This window comes from Salminus brasiliensis, chromosome 6 (assembly GCF_030463535.1).
Source record: "Salminus brasiliensis chromosome 6, fSalBra1.hap2, whole genome shotgun sequence".
NCBI classification, from domain to species: Eukaryota; Metazoa; Chordata; class Actinopteri; order Characiformes; family Bryconidae; genus Salminus; species Salminus brasiliensis.
The window spans coordinates 1,615,842-1,634,813 of record NC_132883.1 but is presented as its reverse complement, the minus strand read 5'-3'; the positions used below and the strand labels follow the sequence as shown (position 1 = coordinate 1,634,813).

At 42.8% G+C, this 18,972-nt stretch overlaps 1 protein-coding gene across 1 annotated transcript in view; it reads left to right on the top strand.

Annotated features, from left to right (window-relative positions):
- The window catches only part of sema6bb (sema domain, transmembrane domain (TM), and cytoplasmic domain, (semaphorin) 6Bb), an 85,338-nt gene that overhangs the window by 32,083 nt on the left and 34,283 nt on the right, over positions 1 to 18,972 (top strand). The window contains exons 10-14 of the mRNA XM_072681291.1: positions 9,776 to 9,907; positions 10,690 to 10,839; positions 12,788 to 12,967; positions 18,305 to 18,445; positions 18,742 to 18,819. Of these exons, the coding sequence (XP_072537392.1) occupies positions 9,776 to 9,907; positions 10,690 to 10,839; positions 12,788 to 12,967; positions 18,305 to 18,445; positions 18,742 to 18,819 (681 nt within the window). The remainder of the gene's footprint in view (positions 1 to 9,775; positions 9,908 to 10,689; positions 10,840 to 12,787; positions 12,968 to 18,304; positions 18,446 to 18,741; positions 18,820 to 18,972) is intronic.

The window sequence follows — 18,972 nt, the reverse complement described above, 5'->3', positions numbered from 1 at the left end:
GGAAGATGGCATTTAGCCCGACAAGAGCATCAGTGAGGTCAGGTTCTGATGTTGGATGATAAGTTCTGGTTCTGCCACTCCAGCTCATCCCAAAGCCATCATCATTCTATAGAACCCCACAGCCCAGTGCTGAGGGGCTTTATCTGTGCCCCTCAAGGGAACGCAATCTAGTCCCAGTCTCGCTCCTGTTCCCTTCAGAGAATTCCGTGCTATTGGTCAGCGCTCTCCTATGGAGAGCAAGCAATGTGTGCACATTAAAATAAGTGCTGTCCAGATACTTTTGGCCACAATCTAGAGGGCATTCCAGGAGTTGCATTCCAAGTTAAACAGTCTGTGTGTGTGTGTGTGTGTGTGTGTGAGTGTGTGAGTGTGTGGTCTCCTAAAGAGCTTCCAGACAAATTGCCGTGCTGCCGGTTAGCGTGTTAGCGTGTGGCGGTGGGCGCAGCAGGGAGGATTGTGGGAAAGAGGAAGTGATGCGTTGGGGCATGCTGTGGGAACTAATGGAGTAATGGGATCCACACTGTCTGACCGGCCTTTAATGATGCCTACCATAATATTTTCTCTCCTGCTCGCTGTGTGTGTGTTTGACTAAGTACACTCTGAGCTCCATCTGCTTACACTCCTCTGTGTGAAGCGTGTGTGTGTGTGTGTGTGTGTGTGTGTGTGTTCTGTAGTTTGGGAAATTGTTCTGTTCTTTGAAGATTTCCTGTTGTTTGTTTATTTATCCACAATAACACCAAAACACCCAAACTCACAGTGTTTACACACAGCACTGACCAGTACCTGACCCCAGAACCTACAGAGAGGGGTGGGGGTGCGGGGGTGGAGAAGAACGAAACAGAGGGAGAGAGAGGTAGAGAACGAGGGAGAGAGAGAGACAGAGAGACAGAGAGAGAGATGGGGAGAGGGAGAGAGCGAGGGAGAGAGTAAGAGAGAGAGAGATGGGGAGAGGGAAAGGGGGAGAGAGTGAGGGAGAGAGTAAGAGAGAGATAGAGAGAGAGAGAGAGAGAGATGGGGGAAAGGGAGAGAGAGAGAGAGAGAGAGAGAGAGAGAGAGAGAGAGTGGGGATGAGCGAGAGAGCAATGAAAAAAAAAATAGAGAGAGAGGGAGAAAGAGGGAGAGGGAGAAAGGGGGAGAGGGAGAGGGGGGAGAGAGAGGTAGAGAACGAGGGAGAGACGTTTAGTCTGGTCTGATCTTGATGGTTGACTTGACCAGATCAGACCGTCCCAGCAAGATCAGCCCAACAGCAGAACCTCAAGAAGCCTCCAACAATCCTAACACTTCCCCATGGTAGCAGGTAGCTCTCACTACAGCTGAAGTCAAAAATAAGCATCAGGGTCAGACTAGTGGTGGTCAGAGAGCACCTCGACCAAGACCAAGCAGCTCTGGACAGAGGATTCTCGAGTCCTGCCCTGATGTTTTTTGACAGCAAGGCTTTTCCATCACTGTGAACATGGTGAAGTCCTCCACTGTGAAGACCAGCGCACCATGTAAACCACAGTGTGGTGTTCAGCTGGGACACAGCGTGAGTGGAGCTGAAATGCAAGTCATTGCGGGGCAAGATGTGGGCAGAGAGCCAGCGCCGAGTCTCTGGAGGGAGCAAGGTGTGAAGAGAAGAGCGTGTGTGTGTGTGTGTGTGTGTGTGTGTGTGTGTGTGTGTGTGTGTGTCTGTGTGTGTGTGTGCGTGAGTGTGTCAGCTGTGTGATGTTGTAAACCTGAAAATCAGCCTGTAGAGCTGTTGTAGAAGAGTCTGAGAGGCAATCACTTCTGCTCAAAGCCAGAAACAGTGTGTGTGTGTGTGTGTGTGTGTGTGTGTGTGTGTGTGTGTGGGTCTTATTTCTTATTATTTTAATATTGATGAATCATTTCCCTTACAGTCGGTCTGCACATCTCTGCTGCACATGAAAATGCAGTATATAAACAATAGTTCAGCTGGAAGACATAGTCAGTGTTAACTGTCCCAGACTGAAGGGGGCGCTGCAACAGTCACTAAACAGTCTGTTAACTCTATTAACTCAGTACAGTTCTATACTGTTTGAAACCTAACTGCCTCCACCATGTTTGCAGGCTGTACTTTAGCCTGGCTAGCTCTCACTGTGAGTTGTTGATGAAACTACCTCCACCATGTTTGCAGGCTGTACTTTAGCCTGGCTAGCTCTCACTGTGAGTTGTTGATGAAACTACCTCCACCATGTTTGGAGGCTGTACTTTGGCCTGGCTAGCTCTCACTGTGAGTTGTTGATGAAACTACCTCCACCATGTTTGGAGGCTGTACTTTAGCCTGGCTAGCTCTCACTGTGAGTTATTGATGAAACTACCTCCACCATGTTTGGAGGCTGTACTTTAGCCTGGCTAGCTCTCACTGTGAGTTGTTGATGAAACTACCTCCACCATGTTTGGAGGCTGTACTTTAGCCTGGCTAGCTCTCACTGTGAGTTATTGATGAAACTACCTCCACCATGTTTGGAGGCTGTACTTTAGCCTGGCTAGCTCTCACTGTGAGCTGTTGATGAAACTACCTCCACCATGTTTGGAGGCTGTACATAAGCCTGGCTAGCTCTCACTGTGAGCTGTTGATGAAACTACCTCCACCATGTTTGGAGGCTGTACTTTAGCCTGGCTAGCTATCACTGTGAGTTGTTGATGAAACTACCTCCACCATGTTTGGAGGCTGTGCTTTAGCCTGGCTAGCTCTCACTGTGAGTTGTTGATGAAACTACCTCCACCATGTTTGGAGGCTGTACTTTAGCCTGGCTAGCTCTCACTGTGAGCTGTTGATGAAACTACCTCCACCATGTTTGGAGGCTGTACATAAGCCTGGCTAGCTCTCACTGTGAGCTGTTGATGAAACTACCTCCACCATGTTTGGAGGCTGTACTTTAGCCTGGCTAGCTATCACTGTGAGTTGTTGATGAAACTACCTCCACCATGTTTGGAGGCTGTACTTTAGCCTGGCTAGCTCTCACAGTTGCTGAAACTACCTCCAACAGTGACAGATGCTGCTGCTATTCTTAAGCATGTTACATTTTATAGTGCATTAGTTTGTCCAGTTCTTGCTGTATATTATGAATTATGAAGATGTTTTCAGAGCAGTACCGTATGAGAACCAGTTTTGGGTCCCTAAAGAACCTAAAAATGAAATTGGAACTGCTTAACAAAAACCCGCTGTCCAAACTTATTTGAGGTCCATGTTTGGTGACCTGTGATCTTCTCCAGGAATGGGAGTAGCCGTTCTGAAATTACACTCAGTGGGATTTCTGGCAGACTCCAGCCCCAGCTGTGTTCCTCTCTCTGATAGAGTGTGTGATCCAGGAATGCTGAGAGCATCCAGAGATCCCGAGCTCGTCTGGCCAAGTCTGATTTTGCAAGCTGTCTGTGTTCCAGCCTTTTAGTCTGGTGTGGTCAGAGAAGTGTGCCAAGCGTCATGTTCAAACACAGGGCGTGTAAACGGACCCCAGTCCTGAATCACAAAACACACAATTCTTCAAAGGGTAGAAGAAGCATTAAAAAACACTATAGAGGGTCCAGCTGACTGATCCTGGGCAGGAGATTGAAGCTTTTCTTCAGGGACGTTCTGATCAATACTGAACAGAAAGCACAGCTTCATCAACATGGCCAAACTACTCCTCAAATCACTCTCGCTGTGTCCCAGCAGAGACACTCTCTGAGCACTCCTGCTGTAATCAACAAACTGCTGAAGCGGCAGAGAGGGGTGTGAGACTCCTGCTCCTGTTCTTGATGCTGTTGGGGGTCCACAGACCCTCCAAAATGTTCCATAAATGGAATAAATGAAAAATAATAAAGCAGTGAGATTCAGTGCTTACAGTGATTACTCCAAGTTACAGGTTCTGCATATACCAACAACAACAATAACAACCACAATAATAATAATAATAATAATAATAATAATAATAATAATAATAATTAGAATAATAATAATTAGAATATATAATAGCTTTATTTATCACTTAAATTAATAAAACTCACTAAAAAAGCAAATAATATGTAAATAAAACAATTGAATATTAAACTAATATATAAATAGAATAATACAATAATACAAAAAATTTAAATAGAAAAAAAATATAAATATAAAAAATCAATAAATAAAATATAAATAGAAGGGTGGAATAATAAAATACAGTATTCACATAGAATCATATACAATAATTATATATATATATATATATATAGAGAGAGAGAGAGAGGGAGAGAGAGAGAGAATACAATGAAATAAATTATATATAAATAGAAGAATAGATTAATTAGTAGATTAATTCAGTTCAATCATAATTCAATATCAAAATTATTATAATTATTTTAATATAAAAATATTAAAATCTTTTTTTTTATTTACAATAATTTATTTAAAGCAGGTTTCTACAGATGTCAATTATATATATAATAGAGCAGGCCGTCCTCCAACAGACTGAGTGGGCATGCAGGAGGGAGGCCAGTGAGGGAGGACCCCTGTTATGTTTATTTGGTTTTGAGGACATAATGACTTATTTTGAGATACAAAGAGGGGCTTTATACCCCCCTAACCCACACTCAGCACTGGCCACTCTGACCTCAGAGCTGTCCGGATACTTTTGGACATGGGCATATGAAGTGTGGGTGTGTGTGTTTGTGTGTGTGTGTGTGTGTGGTGGAAGTGTCTCCTCAAGGCTAATGAGACAGACGCTGTCAGTCACATAGTCACATTCACAATGAGCCTGTTGGCCTACACACACACACACACACACACACACTAACACACTCGCAGTGTGATAGTGAAGTGCTGGGTTGAGGCAGATGGGTCAGAGCTACAGCAGGAGACATCTGCTGCTCTCTCACACTGGCCTTAAGCCTCGCCTGTTCACACACACACACACACACACACACACACACACACACACACACACACACACCAGCCAAGTCTTGCTCAAACAGAGTCACACAGCCAGCAGATCACACTTAAACACAGAGGGAGAGAGAGAGAGACAGGGAGAGGGAGAGAGAGAGAGAGAGAGAGAGAGAGAGAGAGAGAGAGGCGGATAAAGGGAGAGAGACACAGAGAGACACAACTGTCTTGTTTGTCCCTCTGTATAACTCTCTCTCTTCTTTTGTGTCCTTCTTCTCTCTCTCTCTCTCTCTCTCTCTCTTCTCTCTTCTCTCTCTTCAGCTCTTCTGTCTCTAACATCTTATTCTCTCTCAGATTCAGATCTTATGACTGTAATGAGAGCAATGTTGCCAAAGGACAACCATTACAGTCATCACAACCATTACAATCATCACAACCATCACAACCATTACAGTCATCACAACCATTACAATCATCACAACCATCACAACCATTACAGTCATCACAACCATCACAACCATTACAATCATCACAACCATTACAATCATCACAACCATCACAACCATTACAATCATCACAGCCATTACAATCATCACAACCATCACAACCATTACAATCATCACAGCCATTACAATCATTACAACCATTACAATCATCACAACCATCACAGCCATTACAATCATCACAACCATTACAATCATCACAACCATTACAATAATCACAACCATCACAACCATCACAGCCATTACAATCATCACAACCATTACAATCATCACAACCATCACAGCCATTACAATCATTACAATCATCACAACCATCACAACCATCACAGCCATTACAATCATCACAACCATTACAATCATCACAACCATCACAGCCATTACAATCATCACAACCATTACAATCATCACAGCCATTACAATCATCACAACCATTACAATCATCACAACCATTACAACCATCAGAAGTATCAACAATATCACAATCATGACACCCATCATAACCATGACAACCATCACAACCACAACAGCCATGACAACAATCACAATCATCACAAACACCACATTTCTCAAAAAACATCACAATCATAACAAACATAACAACCATCACAATCATCACAAACACCACATTTCTCAAAAAAAATCACAATCATAACAAACATAACAACCATTACAATCATCACAGCCATTACAACCATCACAAGTATCAACAATATCATAATCATGACACCCATCACAACCATTACAACCACGACAACATAACAGCCATGACCACATCACACTTATAACAACCATCAAAATTATAACAACCATCACACTCATAACAACCATCACAATCATAACATCCATTACAGCCATCAGTCATCACAAACATCACAATTATCACAATCATAACAACCATAACAGCCATCACAACCATGACAACCATCAAAATTATAACAACCATCACAATCATAACAACCTCATGACAACATCATAACCATAACAACCATTACAACCATCCGAAGTATCACAAATATTACAATAATGAAAACTATTACAACCATAACAATCATCACAAACATCACAATTATCAGAAACATCACAATTATACCAACCGTAACAACAATTACAACCATAGTAACAACAACAATAACAGACTAAAGCTTGGATACACACTGTACAGTACAGTCCTGATCAGAGCTTTTAGTCCCCTAACGCCAATGTCCTAACCCCACTGTTCTACCCCCACTGTCCTAACCCCACTGTCTTAACCCCACTGTCCTACCCCCACTGTCCTAACCCCACTGTCCTAACCCCCCTCAGCAGTGAGAGGGTTTCTACTGTAGAAGCTCCAGATCTCATCAGATCAGATAAAGCAGCTGAACATGAATCCAGTAAAAAGGAGAAACAAGAGCTTCTCATTCTGAAGAAAGAAAGTAGTGAGATCTTGTTGGTGAGCTAGTCTGAAGAACAGAGCTCGGTTCCTCCAGGGTTCTCCTGGACGCCCCCCAGTCCAGCCAGCACAGCGTGGAGGATGTGTTCACCTCCATCATCATCATCATCATCATCATCAGCAGCAGCAGCAGCTCACCTGATTTACCATCATTAAGCCCTGATTTACCACCAAACCAGGTGTTGATCTGAGGAGAACTCTAAATAATACTAGACTCCATGAGGAGAACTTTGGAGATGTTCTAATGATGAACACAGTGATGGAGAACCTCCACCACTTTCTGTAGGAGTTTCACTTTCTGTGTTATTATTATTAGTGTTTATTCTGATATCAGATTTACACAGTATTTCTGTTGTAGGTTGAATTTTTTGCAGTGAAAGAGAAAGTGCATCTCTCTCTCTCTCTCTCTCTCTCTCTCTCTCTCTCTCTCTCTCGCTTGCTCTCTCTCTCTCTTTCTCTCTCTCTCTCTCTCGCAGATGTTTGTGTTGAGAAAAGCTCGACCACGTCAGTGACATCTGAACACGTCTGAGATTCTCTCACTTTGTAAGTTTGTCAGTTCAGGGAGAGCATGAAGAAGACACGAAGAGAGACAGATAGGGGAGTGATGGAGTGGAGGGAGAGGGAGGGAGAGAGAGGGAGTGATGGAGTGGGAGTGAAGGAGAGCTGAGTCATCTCTCTGACTCCTCACCTCCACCTGAGGAAGTGTTTGAACATGTTTTTGGTTCTGAAAGCAGAGACACATCTGTACTCTTCAGGATAAGCACACTAACTCCACCTCTCACCTCTCTCTCTCTCTCTCTCTCTCCCTCTCTCTCTGTCTCTCTCTCTCTCTCTCTCTCTCTCTCTCTCTCTCTCTCTGGGCGAGTGCTGTGTGAATATTATTAGATAATTGATCAGTGATCAGTCTCTGTAGCTCCACCTGCTCAGACGGTTGATTTGAGGTCGTGTTCTTGGTGAGTTAGACGTTAGGCCGTGTTTGTTGGGGGCAGTGGTGTTCAGCGGTTAGAGCTCCAGGCTATTGATAACAGGGTTGTGGGTTCGATACCCGGGCTCAGCAAGCCAAGCTGCCACCGTTGGGCCCTTGAGCAAGGCCCTTCACCCTCTCTGCTCCCCGGGCGCTGGAGTTGGCTGCCCATCGCTCTGGGTGTGTGTGTGCTCACTGCCCCCAGGTTCACTAAAGTGTGTGTGTTCACTACCACTAGCTTTTCTTTTGTTGAAGAACTGTGTAAATGTGTAAAAGCTGCCATGGTGGTAGCATTAGCGTCTGCGCTGTGTGCAGGTGTGTAGCGGAGGCTAAACGCACACTAACTCAGCTTTACCTTTTTAGATTTGAAATAGTTTTTACTTTTAGAGTTTAACCACTCACTTTACATCTCACTCACTCATCCTTCAGTGTTTACTCACTTGTTTATTAAGCTGGCTAGAATTATGTTTGTTTACTCACTTATTTTAGTCAAGGAATCTGTTCATAGAGTTAAATTACTCCTCTATTTATAGTTAAATATCAAATTAAAGTTGTTTATTTTAGAGCTAAGAAAAGCCCCACCACTTTGTACAGAAGTAGTTACTGAGTAAAAAGCCTTGAATTGTTTGGAGTGTCTAAATCTTTTATAATTATTATTATATTATTATATTATAAAGTTTAGTCACCTTTTTAGAGTTAAATAATTTATATTTAGAGTTTACTCACCTATTTTTACTAATTTCTACGATTTAATCACCTATTTTTAGGGGTAAATAGCTTACATTTAGTGTTTATTCCCCTATTTCTAGAGTTTACTTACCTATTGTCACCTATTTTTTAGAGTAAACCTTCAATTATAGTTGAATTGCCTATTTTTAGAGTTTTCTCACCTAGTTTTTAGTTTTCTCACCTAGTTTTAGAGTTTAATTGCCTATTTTTAGAGTTTAATTACCTATTTCTAGAGTTTAATTACCTATTTCTAAAGTTTAATTACCTATTGCTGAAGTTTTTTCACTTATTTCTAAAGTTTAATTACCTATTTTTAGAGTTTAATTACCTATTTTTAGAGTTTAATTACCTATTTCTAAAGTTGAATTACCTATTTTTAGAGTTTAATTACCTATTTCTAGAGTTTTCTCACCTATTTCTAGTTTTCTCACCTATTTCTAGAGTTTAATTACCTATTTCTAAAGTTTAATTACCTATTTCTAGAGTTTTCTCACCTATTTCTAGTTTTCTCACCTATTTCTAAAGTTTAATTACCTATTTCTAGAGTTTTCTCACCTATTTCTAGTTTTCTCACCTATTTCTAAAGTTTAATTACCTATTTCTAGAGTTTTCTCACCTATTTCTAGTTTTCTCACCTATTTCTAGAGTTTAATTACCTATTTCTAAAGTTTAATTACCTATTTCTAGAGTTTTCTCACCTATTTCTAGAGTTTAATTACCTATTTCTAGAACAAAATAATAATTTTAAAGTTAAAATAACTACATTTTAAGTTTAGTTAAATAACCTTTAAACACATTTTTAGAGTTAAATAACTTAATAGTTTAGTCACTTATTTTCAGAATTTAATCCCACATTTTTGAAGATAAATATCTTAAAGTTGGCTTGTCTATTTTTAGAGTTAAATATAACTGGCTTAAAGATTCCTAGAACTTCTTTCTAAAAAAAGACTCTTTATGTTTGATCAGTTCTCCACATCCAAACATTCAGCATGAGGCCTGATGTTCAGTGATGGACAGGTGAGCTGTAGATATGCAGCTGCCTCTCCACTTTTCACTGAGCTGGCACACCAGCTCCACTCTGTAGCCCAGATCTGTCCTGCCTCCCAGAGCTGGCTGAGGAAAGACTGAATGGCTCTCTGGCTCTAGAGCTAAAAGGACACGACGTTCCTCGGGCGTTCTCCGACATGCAGCGAGGATTCAAAGCTGTGCTGTTGAAAGAACACTCTTAGATAGATGGCCTGTGATAGATGTGTGCTAATGCTTTGCTCTCTCTCTCTCTCTCTCTCTCTCTCTCTCTCTCTCAGTATTCCAGGTTCGGCTGTGTGTGCTTTCGATATGGAGCAGCTAGCAGCCGTGTTTGACGGCAGGTTTAAGGAGCAGAAATCTCCCGAGTCGATCTGGACACCCGTGGCAGACGAGCTCATCCCCAAACCACGGTACACAAACCACCGGCAGTAGCATGAACCACCCCAGCAGGCACCAGACATCAAAACCCACCATTGCGTTCACATCAGGCTCCAAAATTATACAGACGTAGAATCTGGACACCCCTTCTAATGAATACATTCAGCTACTTTAATTTGCACCCATTGCTGACACAGATGTGCAAATGCACACACACACTCAGCTTGTCTAGTCCCTGTAGAGAAGAAGTACTGCCAATAGAATAGGACTCTCTGGAGCAGATCAACATTATTGAACCTATTGGCACCATGCTGCCTAATGCCAGGTGTGGGCTAGAGGGGTACAAAGCCTCCCAGCATTGAGCTGTTCTCTGGAATGATGGTGGTGGAGCTCCATCCAATACGTTTGGGATGCTTGGGGATGATGGGTTTGGGTGGTGGTGGTGATCATCAACCAACATCCTGACCTCACTAAAGCTCTTGTTGCTGAATGCAGTCCATCAAATCCTCACAGCAATGTTCCTCCTCCAAGATCTAGTAGAAAGTCTTCTTCTCTGGACAGTAGAGACAGTTACTCCAACAAAAGCAGCATCAGCTCTTTTTAATAGCCTTGATTTAGGAAGAAACAGTGAATGTAAAGTGAAGGTGTCCCAATACTTTTGTCCTTTGTTTCAATGTCTAATATTAGAACTGTATATTGTGTTGACATTAAAATTGTGGCGTTTACCATATCTTTCCTAGACCTGTAGATGCAAGCCTTTGTGGATAACAGCATAAGCTCTTGTCTTACAACCTCTCCTGTATTTCTCTCTCAGGCCAGGAGGGTGCGCCGTTCAAGGCTCAAGGTTCAACTCCTCCAACTCCTTCCCTGACGAAATGCTGAACTTTGTGAAGACCCATCCTCTGATGGACGAGGCCGTTCCATCACTCGGCCAGAGGCCGTGGATCGTGAGGACGATGGTCAGGTGAGGTTAAACCCGAGAGCTGTTTTAGAGCAGATTCAATATTCCAGAAGTCTCAGTGGAGTAAGCCTGAGCTCCCCCTACAGTCTGGAAGTGTAACAACAGAAACACTTCACACATGCGTTTCTGGACAAGCTGAAGGTAGAGAAGCTTGTGGACAGTAGAGTAATTCTGCAGGACTTACACTGACAGCTCTGGAGAGAGGTTCTCCTCCTGCAGCTCCACCAATAGTACCGGCTGTACTATATGGACAAAAGTATTGGGACACTGGCTCATTCATTGTTTCTTCAGAAATCAAGGCTATTAAAATAGTTTTTCCTGCGTTTGTTGGAGTAACTGTCTCTACTGTCCAGGGAAGAAGGCTTTCTACTAGGTTGCAGAGCACTGCAGTGAGGATTTGATTGCATTGATTGCATTCAGCAACAACAGCATTAGTGAAGTCAGGATGTTGGATGCTCAACGCCCCACATCATCATCCCCAACTCCCCAACTCATCCCATCAAAAGTACTGGATGGAGCTCCAACACAGTTCTTCCACTACTCCACAGCTCAATGCTAGGGGGCTTTATACCCCTCTAGCCCAAACCTGGCATACACAAGCTGTGCGTGTGTGCATTTGCACATCTCTGTCAACAATGGGCAGCTGAATGCATTCATTAGAAGGAGTGTCCACAAACATATAGTGTGTTTTTGTGAATCTTGCCAGTCTATCGCTCTGAATGGAGTGTGCTAGAGTGGGGAAAGCATGGTCACCGTGCAGAATTGCGCTACTCCCTGAAGCGTCGTCCAGCAGGCAGTCGCGTTTTCTCTCCATTGGTGTCTCTGACAAACACACAGACCACAGGCTGCTCTCAGCTGGACACCCCACTGGCCACAAATCTGCCAGAACATTACCGTGACGAGTTGCTTGTGCAGTCTGAAGCGCCCAGAGCGGCCCTTTCATATTTTCAGAGAATAGCAGCACAGCCCCGCTGGAGCAGTCCTACTGTTCTGCCTCTGCAGTGTTGTCTCATGACGAGCTAGTTTGTCTTAATTACACCAACAACTGTGCATGTTTATGCAGCTCGTCATTACCGCCTCTGCTTTTGATTAATTTAGCAGCTTGATTTTGCCTTTGTCTCAGCAGAGAGGGAAGAGGCCTGAAGTGTGCAGAGTTTTAAACCATCATCCTGTATCAGCTCCACCTTAAACCAGCAGCTTCAGGATCATGCTGATGCTCCTCCACTGACTGTAACAGGGGGAGAACGGCATCTCCGTCATTCCCACTCCGGGCCGGAGCGCTGCTGCTACTGCACTATATGGAGGTTTGGTGGTGGAGCTGCAGGAGGAGAACCTCTCTCCAGAACTGCTGCTGTGTAATGCTGCAGAACCCATAGAGTCATATTAGTGTAAAGTCCTGTAGTGTTACTCTACCACCTCAGCCCACATGCTGCTCCACCTTCAGATCAAGCTTCTAGAGCTTCTTAGCTTGTCCAGAAATGCATGTGTACAGCTGTCAACTATAGAGGGAGCCCATATCTGTGCTGGCATATATGTGCAAATGTATACACACACACACACACAGTCCTGCCAATAGAATCAACATTGGTGAAGCTATCAGCACCATGCTGCCTAATGCCAGGCGTGGGCTAGAGAGGTATAAAGCCCCCCAGCATTGAGGAGCTGTGGAGCAGTGGAGGAACTGTGTCCTCTGGAATGATGATGGTGGTGGAGCTCCATCTAATACTTTCAGTGGGATGAGTTGAGGGGATGAGGAGGTGGGGTGCTGATCATCCAATACCTCAAATCTTCTCTAATCTACTCTTTTAATACCCTTGATGTCAGAAGAAGCAGTGAATGAGCAGGTGTCCCAATACTTTTGTCCACATAGTGTACGATTCAGAAATAATCCGCATGTTCTGAGGTTCACGTCGCTCCCGGAAATTCACCACCAGTTGTCTGCTTTCCTCAGATATCAGCTCAACAAGATGGTGGTAGACACCAATGCTGGTCCACACGGCAACCGGACAGTCCTGTTCCTGGGCTCCAGCCGCGGGACCATCCTCAAATTCCTGGTTGTTCCCAACCGGGACAACACGGCGCCAAACAACAACATCTTTCTGGAGGAGCTGGAGGGCTACAACCCAGAAAAGTAAGTAAACGAGTGTGTGTGTGTGTGTGTGTGTGTGTGTATTTGGGTTTTGTTGTTTGTCGTAGTGTGTGTGTGTGTGTGTGTTATGTGTAGCGCGGTGCAGAAAGCAGGGAGGGATCCAGTGGGGTAAACAGATGGAGCATTAGCTGCCTGGTGTCTCTGGCTGGAGGCAGTAATGAGTGGTTAAACAAAACTCACGTTAGCATGCTAATTATGTTAGTAAGTTAATTACACGTCCCTCTTCAGACTGTTGCGTTTCTGGCTCTCGCTCGCTCTGTTTTCTGCTCTCTCTCTCTCTCCCTTTTGATGAAGAGGCAATAAAATTAGCTTGAAATGTTCCAATCTATACGATACATCCCAGAGTGTCCAGACCCCAACGCTAATTAGTGAGCTAAGCTACTTTCCACCCATTGCCAGCGCAGGTGTTCAGTTGTACACACACAGCTTGTATAATCTCCATAGAAAAGCACTGACCAATAGAACAGGACACTGCAGCCATGAGATGACCTAAAGGTCACTGTGGGCTTAAGCATCGGCATCAGGGCTATGGAGTTCTCTGGACAGATGGAGCTCCATCCAATGGCCCTGGGATTAGACGTAGATTGGCAGAACCAGACATTTACTGTTAGACTCATTCAGGTGGTGTTTTTTTATAGGGTGGTGCTCTGTTATGCCCAGCTGGCCACCAACATTGATAGACGTTTGGTTGAATGCGGGTCGTGACGTTAGGTGACCAAGAATCAATGTCAGGACAACGTCTAATGCCAGCGTCAATTACGTGGAATAGTGACAACATCCAACATCTTCCAAACATCACATGCCAACGTCATACAGGCGTAAAATATCGGCATTGTAGTGTGAGGCTTGGTGAGGCATGGTGACCAAAACCCAACGTCTGCTAAATGTTGTAATGTTAACATCCACACAATGTGAAATTCCAACGTTGTTAGGTGATGATATGTTGTTGGTTTGTTGGTTTTAAGTCATGGTGCAACTAACGTGAACAAAACATTAACGTTGAAGCTTGATGTCAACCCGTTGTTGGTTTCTGAAGACAATTGCCAACTAAATTTAACATCTATCTAACATTGGGTTTTGATTTCGTCTGTTTAACCTTGCATTTTGACGTCAACTCAATTTTCTTTTTTTATTTTAAACATCTGTTTAACGTTAGAATTCAAAGTCTTTTTTGACTTTGATTTCCAACCAAAATATAACATCTGTACAATGTTGGGTTTTCTTGTCAACCCGAGTTTAATTTTCAGCTACAGTGTAACGTCTGTCTGATGTTGGAGTCCAATGTCTTTTTGGTCGATATGACTTTCATTTCCAACCAAAACTCAACATCTATTCAGATATGATCAAAGCTCAATGTCTATACAATGTTAGAGTCCAACGTCCAATGGATATGTCACTTTGGGTTTTGACGTTTGATGTCATCCTGATTTTAATAATCTTTAATAATAAAGTCTTTTTCACAGATAGGACTTAAATTTACAACCAAAACATCTGTTTAACGTTGCATTTTGACATAAACTCAATTTTCAACTAATATTTACCATCTGTCTGATGTTAGAGTCCAAGTCTGTTTTGACAGATATGACTTTAATTTCCAACCAAAACTCAACATCTATTCCAGGTAAGAGTCCGACGTAGAGTATATCACTTAGACTTCCAAACAAGATTCCACATCTGTAAAACGTTGCGTTTTGACATCAGCTCAGTTTTCTACTAAATTTCAACATCTGTCTGATGTTAGAGTTCAAAGTCTTCTTGATAGATATGACTTTGATTTCCAATTAGATTTTTCAAACAAAATTAAATGTCTGTCCAACATCAGAGTCCGACGTCCTTCTGACGTCAAACTGACGTCCACTGCCAGCTGGTCTGATTCATTAATGGTACGTGCTGGTTGTCACAGTCTCACCAGGTTGCAGGTTTGATATATCTGAGCTGGTTTGTGTTAAATGAGAGTTGTTCAGTCCGCACTAGCAGTGTTTCAGTGTGTTATCCGCTGGTTATCTTTACTGGAGCTGTTCCGTCTTCTGGAGAATAAAACGCAAAGAAACATTGAGACTTAAAAGCGCCTCAGAAATTGCAGAGGCTGAGTCTCTCCATCGCACACAGAACCAGGCGGCTCTCGTCTGATGCACATCAAAGCTCGGCCCGGCATTGTGCATTAGCCTTAATTGGCTCTTAGCTCCAGTCTGTCTCTCGAGTGTGTCTCCCGCTCACACACACAGACACACACCTGCTCTGCAGCCGGAGATTATTATTCGTTTGTGCAGAGCTGTGTAAAAGTTTCACACCACCTGAGAAATTCCACCCTGTAATCCATTGGGATTGTTGAGTGTGTGAGTGTGTTAGCAGGCCAGTACTCCCAGTTCCCATCCAGAACCTAGTTTATCTAACCAGACCTTCAGTACAGTAAATCAGGTGAGCTGAACACATGATGTGTCTGGAGCTCTTATCACTGACTTTATGTTTATTTGGGTTTATTCTAATGTTATATAGAGTTAATTACAGGTAGACACTCTCACTGACCACTGACTTTATGTTTATTTGGGTTTATTCTAATGTTATATAGAGTTAATTACAGGTAGACACTCTCACTGACCACTGACTTTGTGTTTATTTGGATTTATTCTAATGTTATATAGAGTTAATTACAGGTAGACACTCTCACTGACCACTGACTTTGTGTTTATTTGGGTTTATTCTAATGTTATATAGAGTTAATTACAGGTAGACACTCTCACTGACCACTGACTTTGTGTTTATTTGGGTTTATTCTAATGTTATATAGAGTTAATTACAGGTAGACACTCTCACTGACCACTGACTTTATGTTTATTTGGGTTTATTCTAATGTTATATAGAGTTAATTACAGGTAGACACTCTCACTGACCACTGACTTTATGTGTATTTGGGTTTATTCTAATGTTATATAGAGCTAATTACAGGTAGACACTCTCACTGACCACTGACTTTGTTAATTTGGGTTTATTCTAATGTTATATAGAATTAATTACAGGTAGACACTCTCACTGACCACTGACTTTATGTTTATTTGGGTTTATTCTAATGTTATATAGAGTTAATTACAGGTAGACACTCTCACTGACCACTGACTTTATGTTTATTTGGGTTTATTCTAATCTTATATAGAGTTAATTACAGGTAGACACTCTCACTGACCACTGACTTTATGTTTATTTGGGTTTATTCTACTGTTATATAGAGTTAATTACAGGTAGATGCTGTCACTGACCACTGACTTTATGTTTATTTGAGTTTATTCTAATGTTATATAGAGTTAATTACAGGTAGACACTCTCACTGACTTCATGTTTATTCTAATGTTATATAGAGTTATTTACAGGTAGACACTCTCACTGACTTCATGTTTATTCTACTGTTATATAGAGTTAATTACAGGTAGACACTCTCACTGACCACTGACTTTATGTTTATTTGGGTTTATTCTACTGTTATATAGAGTTAATTACAGGTAGACACTCTCACTGACCGCTGACTTCATGTGTATTTGGGTTTATTCTAATGTTAAATAGAGTTAATTACAGGTAGACACTCTCACTGACCACTGACTTTATGTTTATTTGGGTTTATTCTAATGTTAAATAGAGTTAATTACAGGTAGACACTCTCACTGATCACTGATTTTATGTGGGTTTATTCTAATGTTATATAGAGTTAATTACAGGTAGACACTCTCACTGACCGCTGACTTTATGTGTATTTGGGTTTATTCTAATGTTAAATAGAGTTAATTACAGGTAGACACTCTCACTGATCACTGATTTTATGTGGGTTTATTCTAATGTTATATAGAGTTAATTACAGGTAGACACTCTCACTGACCACTGACTTTATGTTTATTTGGGTTTATTCTAATGTTATATAGAGTTAATTACAGGTAGACACTCTCACTGACCACTGACTTTATGTTTATTTGGGTTTATTCTAATGTTAAATAGAGTTAATTACAGGTAGACACTCTCACTGATCACTGATTTTATGTGGGTTTATTCTAATGTTATATAGAGTTAATTACAGGTAGACACTCTCACTGATCACTGATTTTATGTGGGTTTATTCTAATGTTATATAGAGTTAATTACAGGTAGACACTCTCACTGACCACTGACTTTATGTTTATTTGGGTTGATTCTAATGTTATATAGAGTTAATTACAGGTAGACACTCTCACTGACCACTAACTTTGTTTATTTTATGTGTAATATTTGTTATATAGAGTTTTATAGGTAACGGTGCCAAACGATGGTGCCAAAATGCTTGTTTTTTTGAACATCACAAAATTTATTAAAAGTTCATATTCCTGTTTTCCGTTTACGGACTGGACTAACCAGAGGTAGAACAGGTGATGAGGGCCCTTTAATAGGAATCCTGCACCCAAGCCATCGTTAGCACAGCTTTTTTATTCTTTTTCATTTTGTGATGTTCTCCAGCTGAAGGGTGAGTCACCCTTATCAAAAGAGCAGGGCGAGATGAGAGGAGAGAGAGGATCAGCAAATGAAAGAGGGAGGAGAGAGAACGACAGTACTTTAGACTGATGAGAGAGAGAGAGAGAGAGAGAGAGAGAGAGAGAGAGGGACGAGACAGGGAGAAGGAGAACAGAGAGCAGGCAGAGAATGAACAGGCGCTATAAATACAGTGCAGGACCGAGGTGAGGAACGAGGTGCTCCTGATGGAGCGACGGATGTGGACGGAGAAGTGGTGGAGCTTCAGAGGGCCAAGACTGAGGCATGACTCCAATTAAACTCCACAGCTTCACCTCGCATGTCGTTTTCAACCTCATTACCGGGCACAGCCGGCGGAGCGGAGGGTTTGATCTGGACGTGTGCGCGCCCGAGGGAAGGTGGAGGTGAATCCAGGCCGGAAGGCGGAGCGGAGTGTGTGATCTGGTTACTTTATTCACTCCTCCCTGATTTAGCCGACTCCCTGCGGAGCTGCGGCCTCGCCAGACCCCCCGAATGCCAACCACTGGTGCAGTCTCACTTTTAGAAGTGCAACCATAGAGATCTGTTAAATATACACCGATCAGCCATAACATTAACACCACCCCCTTGGCTCTGCCCTGTCATGGACTCCACAAGACTGCTGAAGGTGTCTTGTGCTATCTTCATGTTAGCAGCAGATCCTTTAAGTCCTGTAAGTTGTGAGGTGGGGTCTCCTTGAGCGTGAGTGGGCCTTGGCCCGGGGCCCATGACCCTGTTGACTCTGCAGTGTGTTGCAGCTGTGTGAAGTTCATTTGTGTGTGTGTGTGTGTGTGTGTGTGTGTGTGTGTGTTGCAGGTGTGGTCAGGACACTCCTCAGGCCAGACAGTTACTGTCTCTCTCTCTGGACTCCATCAGCCACACACTGCTGCTGGCCTTTCCATCCTGCGTGGTCAGAGTTCCTGTAGCCCGCTGCCAACTGTACTCCCGCTGCATGAAGTGAGTGAAATGCACACACACACACACACACACACACACACGCACAAACTAGGTAAGAACACAATATTCATTATTCTAATATTTCTAGATAACATACAGTCATACAGTGTTTAAGGCATAACACATGCACACACACACACACACACACACACACACACACACACACACTCTTCCACATGTCAGGCATGTGACGAGTGCACTGAAGCAGGTGGGTCATGCGTGGGAAGTGCAGCAGAATGGAGCGGCTCACTGTCTGGGGCTTTAAACACAGTCTGTGTTTTCCATTAATTCCACAGGAACTGCATCGGCTCCCGGGACCCCTACTGCGGCTGGACCAGGGGGAGCACCTGCTCCTTCCTCCGTGCCGGTACCAGGTAGGCCAGGAAGCGACACATGCACATACATAAAAATGATTATTATAATAATGTAACGGGGAGAACGGCGTCTCCGTCATTCCCACTCCGGGCCGGAGCGCTGCTGCTGCTACTGCACTATATGGAGGTTTGGTGGTGGAGCTGCAGGAGGAG